Here is a 14,278-nt window from a genome sequence, read left to right on the forward strand (position 1 = left end):
GCACCCCTCTGACGGCTGGGACCCAGAGTTCAGCACCCGTCCAATGGCTGGGACCCAGCGCCCCCAGCACCCTGTCAAGTACCCCCAGCACCCCGTTTGATGGCTGGGACCCAGAGTCCAGCACCCCTCTGACGGTTGGGACCTGGGGCCCCCAGCACCTCGTCCGATGTCTAGGACCCGGCGCCCAGCACCCCGTCTGGAAGCACTCACTTGTTCCGCAGCCAGATGATCTCGGGCTTGGGGTTGCCCTCGGCCCTGCAGGTGAAGAAGACGGTGTTGCCCAGGGTGACGTCGGCGTCCTGCGGCTCCGATGTGATCCGCGGCCTTTCTGCGCCAAAAGGAAAGCAGACTCTCTTGTCTTGGTCCTAAACCACCGTGCAAACAGGAGCCCAGAGCGAGCCCCTTTGGTTCGAGAGAAAATCGCACATGTCCAAACCAAAAACACTCCTGTGGGGACAGCCAGCGGAGAACAGCTTCTCCACGGAGAAGACGGCGCCAGAGCCAAACCACAGCATTTCCAGGACCTCAGGCCCACCGCACGACCCCTCCCACCAGACCAGCCCTCACGGGCGAGGGCAGGACACGGAGAGACCACAGGGCTGCCCGGGGCTGAACTCAGTCACCCGCACACGCGAGGGGCCAGGACCCCGACCACAAAGGGATGGTCATGAAAGGTCACAAGTGGTGACCAGCAAGGGACTGAACTGCTGCGTTACCAAGAAACGGAGTGACTGTCGATTCTGTTTTTAATTTATGAATATAAAGATAATGCCTTGGAAAAGCCAATTTTCCCACTCCAACAGCGTGCTAAGCCGATGAGCTGAGTTCCTCGGCACTTACGAATATGGGAGATTCTGCCCTGCAGGGTCTGACTGTTGTTTGTGGTGAGGGGTCACGCGCCTGCAGGCAGCACACAGGTGAATCAGCTGGACAAACCCAGCCTCGTCCACCCCTCGTGGCCACCGCCCAGATCCAGACAAAGGAGGCTGCCAGCTCCCAGCCGGCAGCCCCAAGCCCTCCTCCAGGAGCTGCCCTCTCCCTCCACGGGCCCCGCCGCCCGGCAGCTGCAGCCTCTAAAGGCAGAGGGTTGGAAGGAGCAACAGAGGACCTGATGCATTTCATGTTGCTATTTTTTTTTTTTGCAGGGAAACCTGACAATAAAACCCACATTTATTACCAAATAGTTTCCTACAGATACTACAGAGACAGACTCTGCAGCAGGGACCCGGTGAGGCCCACCCGGACTCGCTTCATGGGGTCCCCGGGGACAGACAGACACAGGGCTGCACACGCCCTGCCCTCCAGACGCACTCACCACAGTCCAGCTCCTCCGGGGTGATGGTGGCCACGGACCGGCCCTGGATGCGCCTGGGATACTCACAGGTGGCTGCGGCCTGTGCGTTTCCTGACCGCGCGTAGCCCTTCAGCAGGTCTGCCAGCCACAGGATCTCACAGTCACAGCGAAGCGCGTTGGAGTCCAGGCGCCTGCACAGAGGAGGCTGTGGGTGAGGACATGAAACGCGGACGCGCAGGGCTGACCCAGCCCAGATGGACCCGCAGTGCAGGGGCTGCAGACGATGGAATCTGAGCGGGTCCTGCCTGACCAGGACCCGACCCAGCAGGACCCACACTCGGCAGAACCAGAGCCGGGGAGCAGGGAGCCCAAGCGACACTGTAAAGGGTGGTGCTGAGTGATCAAAGGCGTGAGATGCAGGGTGGAAGGAGGACCGACGTGGGCTGGCGGAATCGGCGCAGGACGAGAGCCTGCGTGAGACGGACAACGCGGGAACCCCCAAACAAAGCACCACCCCCGCCACCCGCCGTCTTCCAGGATTATCTCACGTGACCCTGACACCCCTGAGGGGCACCTCTCAGGGGCTGAATGATCCTGCAAGCCCCTAGGGAGGGGGCCTGTGAAGGTGGACTCAACCCTCCCAACAAGAGGAATAGGCAAGGTGTCGCCTCTGCCCTCGGGACGATGGCTGTTTATGTGGCAAACCCCAAGGTGAGGGGTGTAACGTGTGGACCAGAAACCATGGCTGCCTGACCTGACACATGCTGGCAAGAGGCCGGAAACCAGCTCTGCTCAGACCCGAGGAGGCAGCTGCAGGCCGGCCACGCTGGGCAGGGCACCCCCCCCCGGGACCAGAGCCAGGGGCCTGCCCGCAGGCATCCACTCAGCTCCCCCAACAGGCCAGGGCTTCCTGAGAGGCAAGCCCAACATCAGACCTCCCGCCTGCATCCCTCGGAGGCTGGCTCGGGGTGGCAGGTAGGGCTGGCCCCTCTCCAGATGGTCAGCTCTGATGAGTGTGGCTGGCGGGGTCTACAGGGCTCCACGCAGACCCGCCAGAGCTCCCCCCGCCTCGGGGCCCTGCCCGGCGCCTGCTGGCCCCTCAGCCCCGCTGGGAAAACCCCAGGACCTCTGTGCTTAGGACGGGCCCCAGGGACAGAGGGTGGGCAGGCGGGCCCAAGTGGGTGACACTGGCCGGAAGCCCCCAGCTGCACGCTCCCTCAGCCATCCCGGGGTTGGGGGACCTTGATGGGGACAAGAAGTCAGGTATCGCAGATGGGCAGAGGCCACGACGCAGACGCGGGGCAGAGCCCTGCCGGCCTGTTCTGGTCTCAAGGAGGCCCCGTCTGCCCTGACTGTCCAGGTAATGCCTGGCAACCTCGTTCCTGCTCTCTTATCTGTTGAAGAGGCAGCAGTTATCTTATCTGCCACCTAGCTTGACATTTGGCTAGAGATGTATCTTCTTAATCCTAAAGAAAAAGACTGTAAATAGTGAGGAAAGCTTGTGCCTTATTCACTGAGGAGAAAAACAAAAGTTCACTCTGAGTCCAGGCTCGGCAATCTGACTCTTCTGTCTCTCTCTTAAGTCTAGTTCATTGTTCACACTTAGTAATACCTAACTGAGAAACAACGGCCTTCAAGACCTCAGAGAAAAACACACAGAAGACGTGAGACAGCGTCTTCCACCAGCACCAGAACACCTCAGTTCTGTCAGAACACCTCGGTTCTGTCAGAACACCTCAGTTCTGTCATCGGTTCTGTCAGAACACCTCAGTTCTGTCAGAATACCTCAGTTCTATCATCAGTTCTGTCAGAACACCTCGGTTCTGTCATCAGTTCTGTCAGAACACCTCCATTCTGTCATCAGTTCTGTCAGAACAGCTCGATTCTGTCGTCGGTTCTGTCAGAACACCTCGGTTCTGTCAGAACACCTCGGTTCTGTCATCAGTTCTGTCAGAACACCTCGGTCTGTCATCGGTTCTGTCAGAAGTGATCAGTGTGAAGATAGCTTCTTTTCAGAGATCTGAAAATGGACAGAATTCAGCTGTGTGTGCACGCCTAAAGAAAAGGAATAGAATACAGCTTAGAGATTCTTTCTAGGCCGATTTTATTTCCACCAGTAAAATATGTTAACACGGAATTAAAAACTAATTTGAAGAATTTAAAATTGATTTTTAAAAAAGTCTTACTTGCCTACTGTGTTAGCCTGAGGCCACATTTCCTGAGTCAGCTAGGCCCGGGTTGTGGCTCTGATGGTTTAATCCACCCTCCCTTCCTAAGTCACATCCAGAATGGGATGAAATCCTCGAAATACCCCGTGAATAGGGAGGTAAATGAAAAGCATGGAGAAGCCGTCTTTGCTGGAAAGACAGCATAAAGGTCAGTATACTTACAATCTTTTCATAGATTCCAAGTGATTAAATGTCCCTGGAACCAAATGTGTAATTCGGTTGTTATGTAAAAACCTGTTGAAAGAGATAATAAACCAAAGAGATTCTTTAAAATACTTCTTAGACATGTAGCAAAGAGTAAACGCAGTCAAATAAATCAGCCTTTAAAGAGTATCTCCATGACTGCCTTTGTTTAATACAAATGAACTTGAGAACAACGCTATTGAGTAGAGAAAATAACTACATTTCCCCCCATCTTATCACTACTCCCACTCCTGGACTGTCAGGGGAGCAGCACAGATTCCCTGCTGAGATATCCCAGAGTTTGGCAGGTGAGGTGCTCTTTCTGTTACAGGGGAAGGGCCGAGTCGGGAGCCCCAGAACCGTGGGTGGAGAAGGGGACCAGGAGGCAGAGAGGACTTACAGCCGCTCCAGCTTTGGCAGATGCTGAAATGACTCTGGGTCCAAAGTTTCTATCTGATTGAAGTGCAGGTATCTAGAGAAGTTTTCAAAAAAGGGGACAAGAAACAAGTTGTAAGCAATTCTGTGTTTCTACAGAGCTAGAGTTTCGCTGAACACATGTTTTCTCTAAGTCATTTGAATCCACACATCAATAGATAACTCTCTAGAGCGCCTACATTGTATGCAGATCAAATGAAGTCATCCAGCAGGAAGGTTCAAGACCACCGAGAACTGGGCGCAGACTTTAAGTGGCGGACGGAGCGGTGCGAGGAAGGGTCTGGCTCACCCACCGGGCCTCTCCCCCACTCATGGGGGTGGGACCAGGGATGCCCAGCTCCACAGACATGGACCTTTCTAGAAAACCCAACAGAATCTTCACCTCACCACACACGCAGCTATGTGAACGCCTTCGTTCCAACCATCTAACTCACAGGTGGATTTAGGAGCCTAACGGACACTTCAAAGGGACTCTGGGGACAATGTTTCTCAGCTGCAGAAACAACGACCACACAGATAACAGAAGAAACTGCCCGAGTTAAGTGAACACTGCACCTCCTCAGATGTCCTTGGGCTAATTACACAGAGCCTCAGAGCTCAGACGCTGTCCATGTAAGATGAGTCCTTGCTTTCTATGAAGGACACGGCTTCCGTAAAACTAAGTTCTGGTTTTCCTGAATACTGCTCTTCTCGCTGTGAAACCCGGAGGGTTTTCCCCTCAGAAGAACGGCTAAGTCACCTTCTGATGGCTGTCTGCACAGGGGCCCCTCCTGACACCCCGGCCCGCCGGGGTCTGCTCTCCCTGGGCCAAACGCTAGGAAGACACGCAGGGACCGCGCGGGTGCCCGGCTGCTGGGCCGCCTCCCCCCGGCAGCCTGGTGGGGCTGGGCTGTGCCCAGCACCCTACTCGCCTGCGAGGGGGCCTCAGGGCAGGGTGGCCGGGCAGGAGCGGGAGGAGAGCTCCGTCCTGACTACGGAGGATGCGCGCGCCCAGCAGTCAGTGTGGGCGGCCCAGCCGGGCTGATTGGGGGCCCGCCTGCCGGCCAGGCCCAAGGTGAGTCCTGGGCAAGGACAACGGGGAAGAGAAGGCATGACACGGCAGCTGCGACCTGATGCTGGGTTTAAAAACCCACGAGCCGGCCCCGCAGGCGGCCAGACGTGGGTGCTGCCTTGAGGCCAGCCCCCTGACAGAGAGGAAACGGGCCCAGGGAGGAGAGGGGGCCCACACGGCTCAGTGCCTGACACCAGCCTGCAGGCTCCAGGGAGCCCGGGGCGGCTCCAACGGAGGGGCAGAGAGCAGCCCGAAGGACACCAGGCAGCCGGCGACCTCAGGCCGCAGCCCCTCAGGAGGTTCCCTGCTCTGCGTGTGCACCGGCTCCACGGCCTCGCCCAGCCCGGGAGCCGGGCGGGGGGCCACATCAGTGAGGCCCCCTGCACCAGCCTCGCTCAGGCCAGGAGCGGGGCGGGGAGCGTGTGCACACAGCCCATTAGTGAGACGCCCTCCTTGGCCTCACCCAGCCCGGGAGCAGGACAGGGGGGCATGTGCACACCTCCCATTAGTGAGGCCCCCCCCAATCGATTCACTCAAACAAAGTCGAAACACTCGCACCGGCATGCCCTCCTCCTTCAAGGCCTGAGAAGGCAGAGATGCTGGGCACACAGGGCCTCGGCCTCCTCCGACCCCCACCCCGCACCAGCCCCGCCTCCAGCCGAGCACAGGCTCCCGCAGGGCGTGGAGACCCCAGGGGTGGGCACTCATGGGTGGCGGACCTGAGCCTGCTCTCCCTGGGGACACGCCCCTTCTCCCTCGCGGGTGGGCCCGGGTCCGAGCCGTCTCTTTACCCCCAAGTCTCAGCAGCAGAGACCCCTGCCCAGCGCCTCCCCGGGGTCTGCAGGACGTGCCCCAAGTCCTCAGGGCCTTAGTTGCAAGCATCCGCTCAGACCTCACCTCAGGGGGTGCCACTCCCTTCCCTCCCCATTGCGCCCTGACTAGGGCTCTGTTTTCTTCCAAAACAACCCGGCTCACTCCCTCAACCCCAAGGCTGGAGGCTCCTGAGAGCAAGCCTCGCCCAGCCTCGACCCCTTCACACCGAGAGGGACTCGGGGACATGCTCTCGGGAGCCTCCCTCCCCCGCGTCGCTCCAGACGCCCACGGGTCCCTGCAATGGCCTGACTTCTGTGCACACAGCCCTCAGGCCAACCTCCCCCAGTCCAGTCCACGCCGAGCACAGCGGGCCGGGAAAGCAGCTTTCAGCCAAATAAATAAACAGGTATTTAAGCACGAGCCCAGCGTGTGCTTCGGAAGCTCCTGCTTTGGGTGAGGCCTCCCCAGTTCCGCCTCGAGGTCTCTGGGGAAGCTTCTGTGTCCTGCCAACCGACAAAACACCAAAAACATCCTGCTCCACTGCGGCATCGCGGGACGAAACGGCCTGGCACATGGTGAGTCCAGCCCAGTGAGGGACAGCCCAGCGCTGGCCAAGGAATAAGCAGGTCAGAGAAACACCTCTAACCGGGAGCTCTGCTTAAAATGGACAGGCTGACTTCACAGCGGAGCGGGACTTCATACGAGGCCCCAGAAACGGCATCCGGTGTTCCCTAACTGGAAACACATGGAGGAAAGTTTATTTTCTCCAAACTAATGATGTCATGAGCGAGGGAAGTAGCCTCGACGTGCAGATTCACAAACAGGAAATGCTGCGCAAGGACGACTGCCTCCTCGTCCCCACTTCTCCCCAAAAGACCTCCAGCTGCTCAGACCTGTTTGCGAGGCTGTCTCGACCACGGAGCGGCAGAGGTCAGCTGGTGTTACTGGCCCTTGTCTGGGAATGCAGGGCCCAGGGCGCGAGCGGAGGGAGCACCGCGGCTTTGTGGTCTGCATGCAACACCCGTGTCCCCCCGCACAGACATGCATCGTGCAGGCAGCAGACGGGGCCCGCGCTCCGGGCGAGAGGTGAGGGGCAAGTGAAGTCCAAGACACCCAGAGCAGGGGGCACTTACAGTTGCTCAAGAGAGGCAAGCCCCTTGAAGGCCTGCCGGTCAATCGCCTGGATCTCATTCTTGTACAGATAGCTGAAACAAGAAACACGGGGTCAGCACGCGCCAGGCTGCAACAAGAAACACGGGGTTAACACGTGCCACGCTGGCACTCGGAGGGCGACGAGACTGCCGCTCGGGCCTGGAGACAGTGTCCAAGCTCACGACCATGTGAGGACACCAACAGAACGCTTGCACAGTTAGGAGAGCTCCTCCAAGGGGCCTCCTCTCTCTTTATCCAGGGAAAACCTCCTACTGGAGACGTCAGACCACCACACCCCAGACGCACGGATTGCTGGCGGGCAGTTATGAACGGCTGACAGAGCACATGCTTCAGAGCCTGAAGAAAATAAAATTTCCTGACAAACAGGTACAAGGCACTGAAGGTAAGGCTCTGGGACTGACACCGATACAGTTTCAAATGTGTGCGTGCGTGCTCAGTCCTGCCTGACTCTTCACGACCCCATGGACTGTAGTCCGCCAGGCTCCTCTGTCCATGGCATTCTCCAGGCAAGAATACTGGGGTGGGTGCCATGCCCTCCTCCAGGGGATCGTCCCAACCCAGGGATCGAACCTGCATCTCCTGCATCAGCAGGCGGATTCTTTACCACTGAGCCACCTGGGAAGCCCACGTTCAAACGCCCAGAAATATTCTAGGGAATAGAAATTATAAAGACTAAGTTCGTCTGGACCCAGTCATCCACTCAAATCCCATTCTTCTAAAACAGAAGCAACCAAGGCTGATCGGAAGAACCACGCAACGGGCTGGTGCCTATTTCTATATGGCCTGCAGGCTAAGAACGGTTCTTATGTTTTTAAATGACTGAACATTTTCAAAGAAGAATATTTGGTGACATGTGAAAATCATGTGAGATTCAAATCTGTGTCCGAAATGCAGCTGTGTTGGCCCAGGGCCACACGACCTCACTTATGGTCACCTGTGGCTGACACCATGCTCCCTGGAAACCGACTCCTGTGGTTCTCAAGGCCTCAAGTGTGCGCTGTCCTGTCCTTGCCAGGAGTCTGCCAGCTCCATAAGGGGCTCATTGAGGATGAAGACATTCACACCAAAGCGTCCAGTTCCCCAACCCTGCAAACCCATGTGTGCTGAGTCTGCCCGTCTGCCCAGGACCTCAGAACACGTCTCTACTGTGGCCACCTAGATGCAGACATGGAGACACCTGTCCCGGGCGCCCCTCCACCGCTGCTGCGGGTAGACGGATGATCAAATCCCACACGTCCCTGAAGAGTGACTCGGGCAGGCCCCGCTCTGCACTCTCCCTGACAGATGATCAAATCCCACACTTCCCTGCAGAGTAACTCGGGCAGGCCCCGCTCTGCACTCTCCCTGACGGACGATCAAATCCCACGCTTCCCTGCAGAGTAACTCGGGCAGGCCCCGCTCTGCACTCTCCCTGACGGACGATCAAATCCCACGCTTCCCTGCAGAGTAACTCGGGCAGGCCCCGCTCTGCACTCTCCCTGACGGACGATCAAATCCCACGCTTCCCTGAAGAGTAACTCGGGCAGGCCCCGCTCTGCACACTCCGTGGCTGGGCTGCCTCCTGTCCCCCCACCTGGCGAGCAGCACCGCTCTGGCTCAGTCCTTCACTCCCAGGACGTGCTCTCCCTGAATGACGTCTGTGTGGGGAATCCAGCGGGGCTGGGGCTGCAGTCCTCCCAGGCGCCCTCCCCTCTCACTGGGCACCCATCTGCGGAGGCCACGTCACAAGGAGCTGCAAGCCTGAACCTAAACCAGCTAGAAGGCCCCGAATTGGAGGCCTGGTGCCAGCAGGGCCTGGCAGGACGTGGCTTCTCCAGGTTGGGGACTTGAATCCCCGGGCTGCCACTGAACGCTGATTCTTAAATAAGAACGCAGGCTTCTCTGCCTGTTTCTTCCTGCGCAAAACGGAGGGAATAGCAGCAGCGCCTTATAGCAGGGGCCCCAAGCTCTGGGATCAGATGTCTGGTGATCTGGGGTGGAGCGGACGCAATAATAATCGAAATAAACAGCACGATAAACGTGACGCACTTGAATCATTCCTGAAACCACCCCCACCCCCATCCGAGTAAATACTGTCTTCCACAAAACCAGTCCCTAGTGCCAAAAAAGCTGGGGACTGCGGTCTTCCCGGGTCAATCACTGAAATTCCACAAACACTCAGAAGCTCTGTATCACGGCCCCACAGAAGGTGACCCCTGTCTGGGTCTGAGTGATTTCTCCTCTTGCGACTCCTATAGGAGGTAAGTCTGAAGGGAGGTTTCTGCGCCCACTTCTTAAAAACAAATTAAAAAAAAAAAAATCAAAAGCAAAGCAAAATGTCAACACGAACATCACCTTGCATGAACTTCAAAAAGATGAGAGTAAAGAAATCCTTTCAAAGAACATGAGCAACAGCTGAACCACTGCATGTTGGTAAAGACATCAGGGATAATCCATTTTTCCCAAGAATAACTGGGTATTGATCATGAGCTAATAAGAAACCATAAACAATTCTCTACTTCATCACAAAGTTTACCCTTTGACTATGAGTTCTATCTCAAGGGTTCATTTCATCAGGAGGAAATCTTAGCGCAGGGGAAGCTTACTCCTTACCCAGAAGTCACTGGAGTTCCAGCAGGTAACGAACACTCACCAATTAAATAAACACCAAGGATGAAATATGTACTTATATGCAGAGTACAGCATGAGAAACGCTGGGCTGAAGGAAGCACAAGCTGGAATCAAGATTGCCAGGAGAAATATCAAGAACCTCAGATTTGCAGATGACACCACCCTTATGGCAGAAAGTGAAGAGGAACTAAAAAGCCTCTTGATGAAAGTGAAAGAGGAGAGTGAAAAAGTTGGCTTAAAACTCAACATTCAGAAAACTAAGATCACGGCATCTGGTTCTATCAGTTCATGGCAAATACAAGGGGAAACACTGGAAACAGTGGCAGATTTTACTTTTTTGGGCTTCAAAATCACTGCAGATGGTGACTGCAGCCATGCAATTAAGACGCTTACTCCTTGGAAGGAAAGTTATGACCAACCTAGACAGCATATTAAAAAGCAGAGCCATTACTTTGCCAACAAAGGTCCATCTAGTCAAGGCTATGGTTTTTCCAGTAGTCACGTATGGATGTGAAAGTTGGACTATAAAGAAAGCTGAGCACCAAAGAATTGATACTATTGAACTGTGGTTTTGTAAAAGACTCTTGAGAGTCCCTTGGACTGCAAGGAGATCCAACCAGTTCACCCTAAAGGAGATCAGTCCTGGGTGTTCATTGGAAGGACTGATGTTGAAGCTGAAATTCCAATCCTTTGGCCACCTGATGTGAAGAGCTGACTCACTGGAAAAGACCCTGATGCTGGGAAAGATTGAGGGCGGGAGGAGAAGGGGACGACAGAGGATGAAATGGTAGGATGGCATCACCGACTCAATGGATGTGGGTTTGGGTGGACTCCGGGAGTTGGTGATGGACAGGGAGGCCTGGCATGCTGCGGTTCATGAGGTCACAAAGAGTCGGACACAACTGAGTGACTGAACTGAACTAAGGATGAAATAATCAATTCTGAAAGCTTCTTAAACATTCACACTGCATGTTGCCCAGTTTCCTAGGTCAGTGCCTGTCAAGATGGACCCTAGTGATGAGGTCCAGGGAGTTGGGTGAGGAGGCAGGAACCCCAGGAGCTGGACGGTGGGGTCACGGGACCCTTTCCCACCACCGCCTCCTGTTACCGCCAAACACCACTCAGCCCACCCTTGGGGACCCCGGGACCCGCCGCTGTGGGCGGCTCAGATGCCCTTGGGTTGGAGATGGGGAAAGGCTGACATGTGGACACCTGAGGAGGAATCCCGCCAACAGACGGGGATTAAAAATATTATTTCTAAAAGTTATCTTAACTGAAAAATGGAGTGTCCCAAATTGCTTAATAGGAAACGCATTCAGAGAGTAAATAAGGTGCTCTTGGGTAATTCCGGCCCCAAAAGTTTAAAAATTAAAAAATAAAAAAGACTAAACTTGTACACACACTGCAAATACTGGCGATTAGTTAACGGACTCTGCCTCTGCTTTCTCTGGAGCTTGTGCTGTGCTGGGCTGAGTCACTCAGTCGTGTCCGACTCTCTGCGACCCCACGGACTGCAGCCCACCAGGCTCCTCTGTCCATGGGGATTCTCCAGGAAGGATACTGGAGTGGGTAACATGCCCTGCTCCAGGGGATCTTCCCCACCCAGGGATCGAACCCGAGTCTCCCGCATTGCAGGAGGATTCTTTACCATCTGAGTCACCAGGTAAGCCCAACTGGAACGGGTAGCCTAACCCTTCTCCAGTGGATCTTCCCGACCCAGGAATCAAACCAGCGTCTCCTGCATTGTAGGCAGATTCTTTACCAGCTGAGCTACCAGGGAAGCCCCTTCAGGATATTACACTGCTTTAAAATCAAAAACCAAAACACAAGTAAGCAGGTGAAAACTCAGGAATAAATAGGAGGACTCTCCCTCATTTTAAAAATGAGCAACAAGGCTTAGTGTGAACCCTGCTAATGAAAAATTAACATACTACCACTAAAGTGAGAGAAAACTGTGTAAACACAACACTTTAAGAAGCTTTGTGGAGGAAAATGCATTTAATAAAGAATTAATGTTACATCTTAATCACCAGCACTCTCTCATCTAAACTTAACAGGACCGAAGACACCCACGTTCACACGAATTACACGTTTTCCCAAAATCACTGACATAAACCCCTCATTAGAATGACTCTAGCTGAACAGTTATCTAAAGTCCTAAAACTGAGAATAATTTCCTCAAAGCACATGACACTCACTTCTCATCTGTTAGAACCAGCAATGTGCCCAGGGTTTTGTTAAAGGTTTCAACTTCAAAAAAAGTGCCTGTGAAAGTACTGAACCAAGTGGGTCATTTTCTAACTGCAAAACTGACTTCAACAAGCAAATGTTTTCAATGCTAATAAACTCATTAATTCAAATCAATTCTTAAAAGGGAAATAAACTTTACATAAAAACAAGAGACTGAAATCACTCCACGAAGATGGGAAAGTTATTCACGAATTAGTGACATTCCAAAGGGATTCGTCATTTCCAGGTTCCACAGCCCACAGCTGAAGACAACCCAAAACTGCCCTGAAAGCACAGACCCAGAGAACATGCGTCAGCTGCTCACAGCAGCAGCTGCAAGGCTCCACAGGGGTTACCGCTACCAGACAGGGATTTTCAGAACTGCAGTTTTTAATTGTATCCAATCGATTTACTTAAGGCTTAGCAGATAAACACTAGAATTCACACAGAGCAGCACCTGACCCTGTAACAACTCACTTAAAAAATTCCAGCCAAAATTTCACTCACCTTCTGAAAACAAAACCTCTTTTTCACTTGAATGTATTTGCAATAATTCATAACAGTACGGAATTTTGCTCAATGATTAAACAGTCCAAATACAGACAGCAGACTCTAGTGTAGAAAACTGGTCACTACTTACAGGTATTTCAGATTCTCCAAGTCTTCAAATGACCCACCGGGTATGCTCTTGATCTGATTATTGTTGAGAAGCCTGTGAAAAAACGTTCCAGTAAGAATTTCAAACAACGACACTTCTGAATTGTCTTGCGGAGGTCGTTTCCACTGCCCTATAGAAGGTCACACAGGGATTAAGCCACAGGCCTTAACACTGACACTCGCTAAATGCAGACCGACACAACCAAGCGCAGCGTGGCTGCAGCAGGTCGGCGTCCACACCCGCACACACGGGTGGCTCCGCGTGCCGTGGGGCCGCGATCCCCTCGCTCCTGCACAAAGAGGGTGCGCCCTCTCTGCGTCTCTCCCGTCCCCCCCCAGCCAGCTGGGAGGCCCCCGTGGAGGTGCAGGGTGTCCTCAAGGGGGTCTCTCTCCAGGGAGCCTTTTCACAGTGAGGGGCAGAGCCACATGTGCCCCCACCAAGCTCACAGCCCCCAGGCCCGACACGGACCAGTCACCTGGGGGAGAGCCAGAACCCCCTCCCACAGCGCTCAGCACAGTCCGAGGCGGCCTGGAGTCGGGCCCCACCCCTCTGTCCCCCCCAGGGGTCTAAACACTGGGACATGGACGGATGGCACCCCACCCCCGCCGGGGTCCTAGGGGCTCAGGGGCGGGGGGGAGGGCCGTCCCTGTCAGCTTGCCGGGAGGCGTGGCCAGCACAGGTGTGGACGGGTTCACAGCTGTCAGTCGGGAAGACAGGGACGAAGGCCACCAGTCTGGACCCACAGACACCTCAGTATGCAAACCCCTCTGGCAGGCTCGGCCTCTCCCGCTCAGCCACGCCCGCCCTCCCTCCGCAGGTGATGGGGGACCCCAAGCACTTGGGATCTGCCCACAGGGGAAAGCGGCGATGGTCTTTGCATCTTTTTCTACCAGTTCCCAGGACAATGTCTGGACTTACAATGTGTTCAGGTTTCTCAGTCCCCTGAAAGCCCCCGGCTGGATCTCTCTGATTCTGTTAAAGCGAAGATCCCTGTGAAGAAACGAGAAATGGATTATTTACAGAGAGAAATCTGCCATTGTCACTAGTTTTGTGTCACCTTTAAACATTCAGTTTCCAAACAGTGATAAGGCATTTAAGAAATTAAATCTCCCAATTCAATTCTTGGCTGAATCAGCTCTGGGAAAAGACTGATAAAGACACAAACATTTGTCTGAATAACAGGTGGACCTGCTCACATTACAGTTTGTTTAAAAGGTAACTGCAGGGAGATGTTGGCGTTCAGCTGTTAAGTCATGTCCGTCTCTTTGCGACCCCACGGACTGCAGCACATCAGGCTTCCCTTACTTCACCGTCTCTTGGAGGTCACTCAGATTCATGTCCATTGAATCAGTGATGCTGTTCTCTTCTCCTTACGCCGTCAATTTTTCCCAGCATCAGAGTCTTTTCCAGTGAGTTCGCTCTTCGAATCAGGTGGCCAAAGTATTGGAGCTTCAGCTTCAGCATCAGTCCTTCTAATGAACACCCAGGACTGATCTCCTTTAGGATGGACTGGTTGGATCTCCTTGCAGTCCAAGGGACTCTCAAGAGTCTTCTCCAACACCACAGTTCAAAAGCACCAATTCTTTGGCACTCAGCCTCCTTTA

The 14,278-nt window shown here is 54.3% G+C and overlaps 1 protein-coding gene across 3 annotated transcripts in view; it reads right to left on the reverse strand.

The window, feature by feature from the left end:
- Positions 1-14,278, reverse strand: part of PXDN (peroxidasin) — a 66,839-nt gene that overhangs the window by 25,739 nt on the left and 26,822 nt on the right. For 2 of the 3 annotated variants that reach the window (XR_009696342.1, XM_061163248.1), the window contains exons 2-8: positions 13,593-13,664; positions 12,657-12,728; positions 7,138-7,209; positions 4,106-4,177; positions 3,685-3,756; positions 1,316-1,485; positions 211-328 (exon numbers count right to left, since the gene is read on the reverse strand). Coding sequence is in view for 2 of the 3 variants with exons in the window: in XM_061163248.1 (XP_061019231.1) it covers positions 211-328; positions 1,316-1,485; positions 3,685-3,756; positions 4,106-4,177; positions 7,138-7,209; positions 12,657-12,728; positions 13,593-13,664 (648 nt within the window). In the remaining variant the exon portion in view is untranslated. The remainder of the gene's footprint in view (positions 1-210; positions 329-1,315; positions 1,486-3,684; positions 3,757-4,105; positions 4,178-7,137; positions 7,210-12,656; positions 12,729-13,592; positions 13,665-14,278) is intronic. The other variant, XM_061163249.1, reaches the window with a different exon arrangement.

This window comes from Dama dama, chromosome 16 (assembly GCF_033118175.1).
Source record: "Dama dama isolate Ldn47 chromosome 16, ASM3311817v1, whole genome shotgun sequence".
NCBI lineage: Eukaryota > Metazoa > Chordata > Mammalia > Artiodactyla > Cervidae > Dama > Dama dama.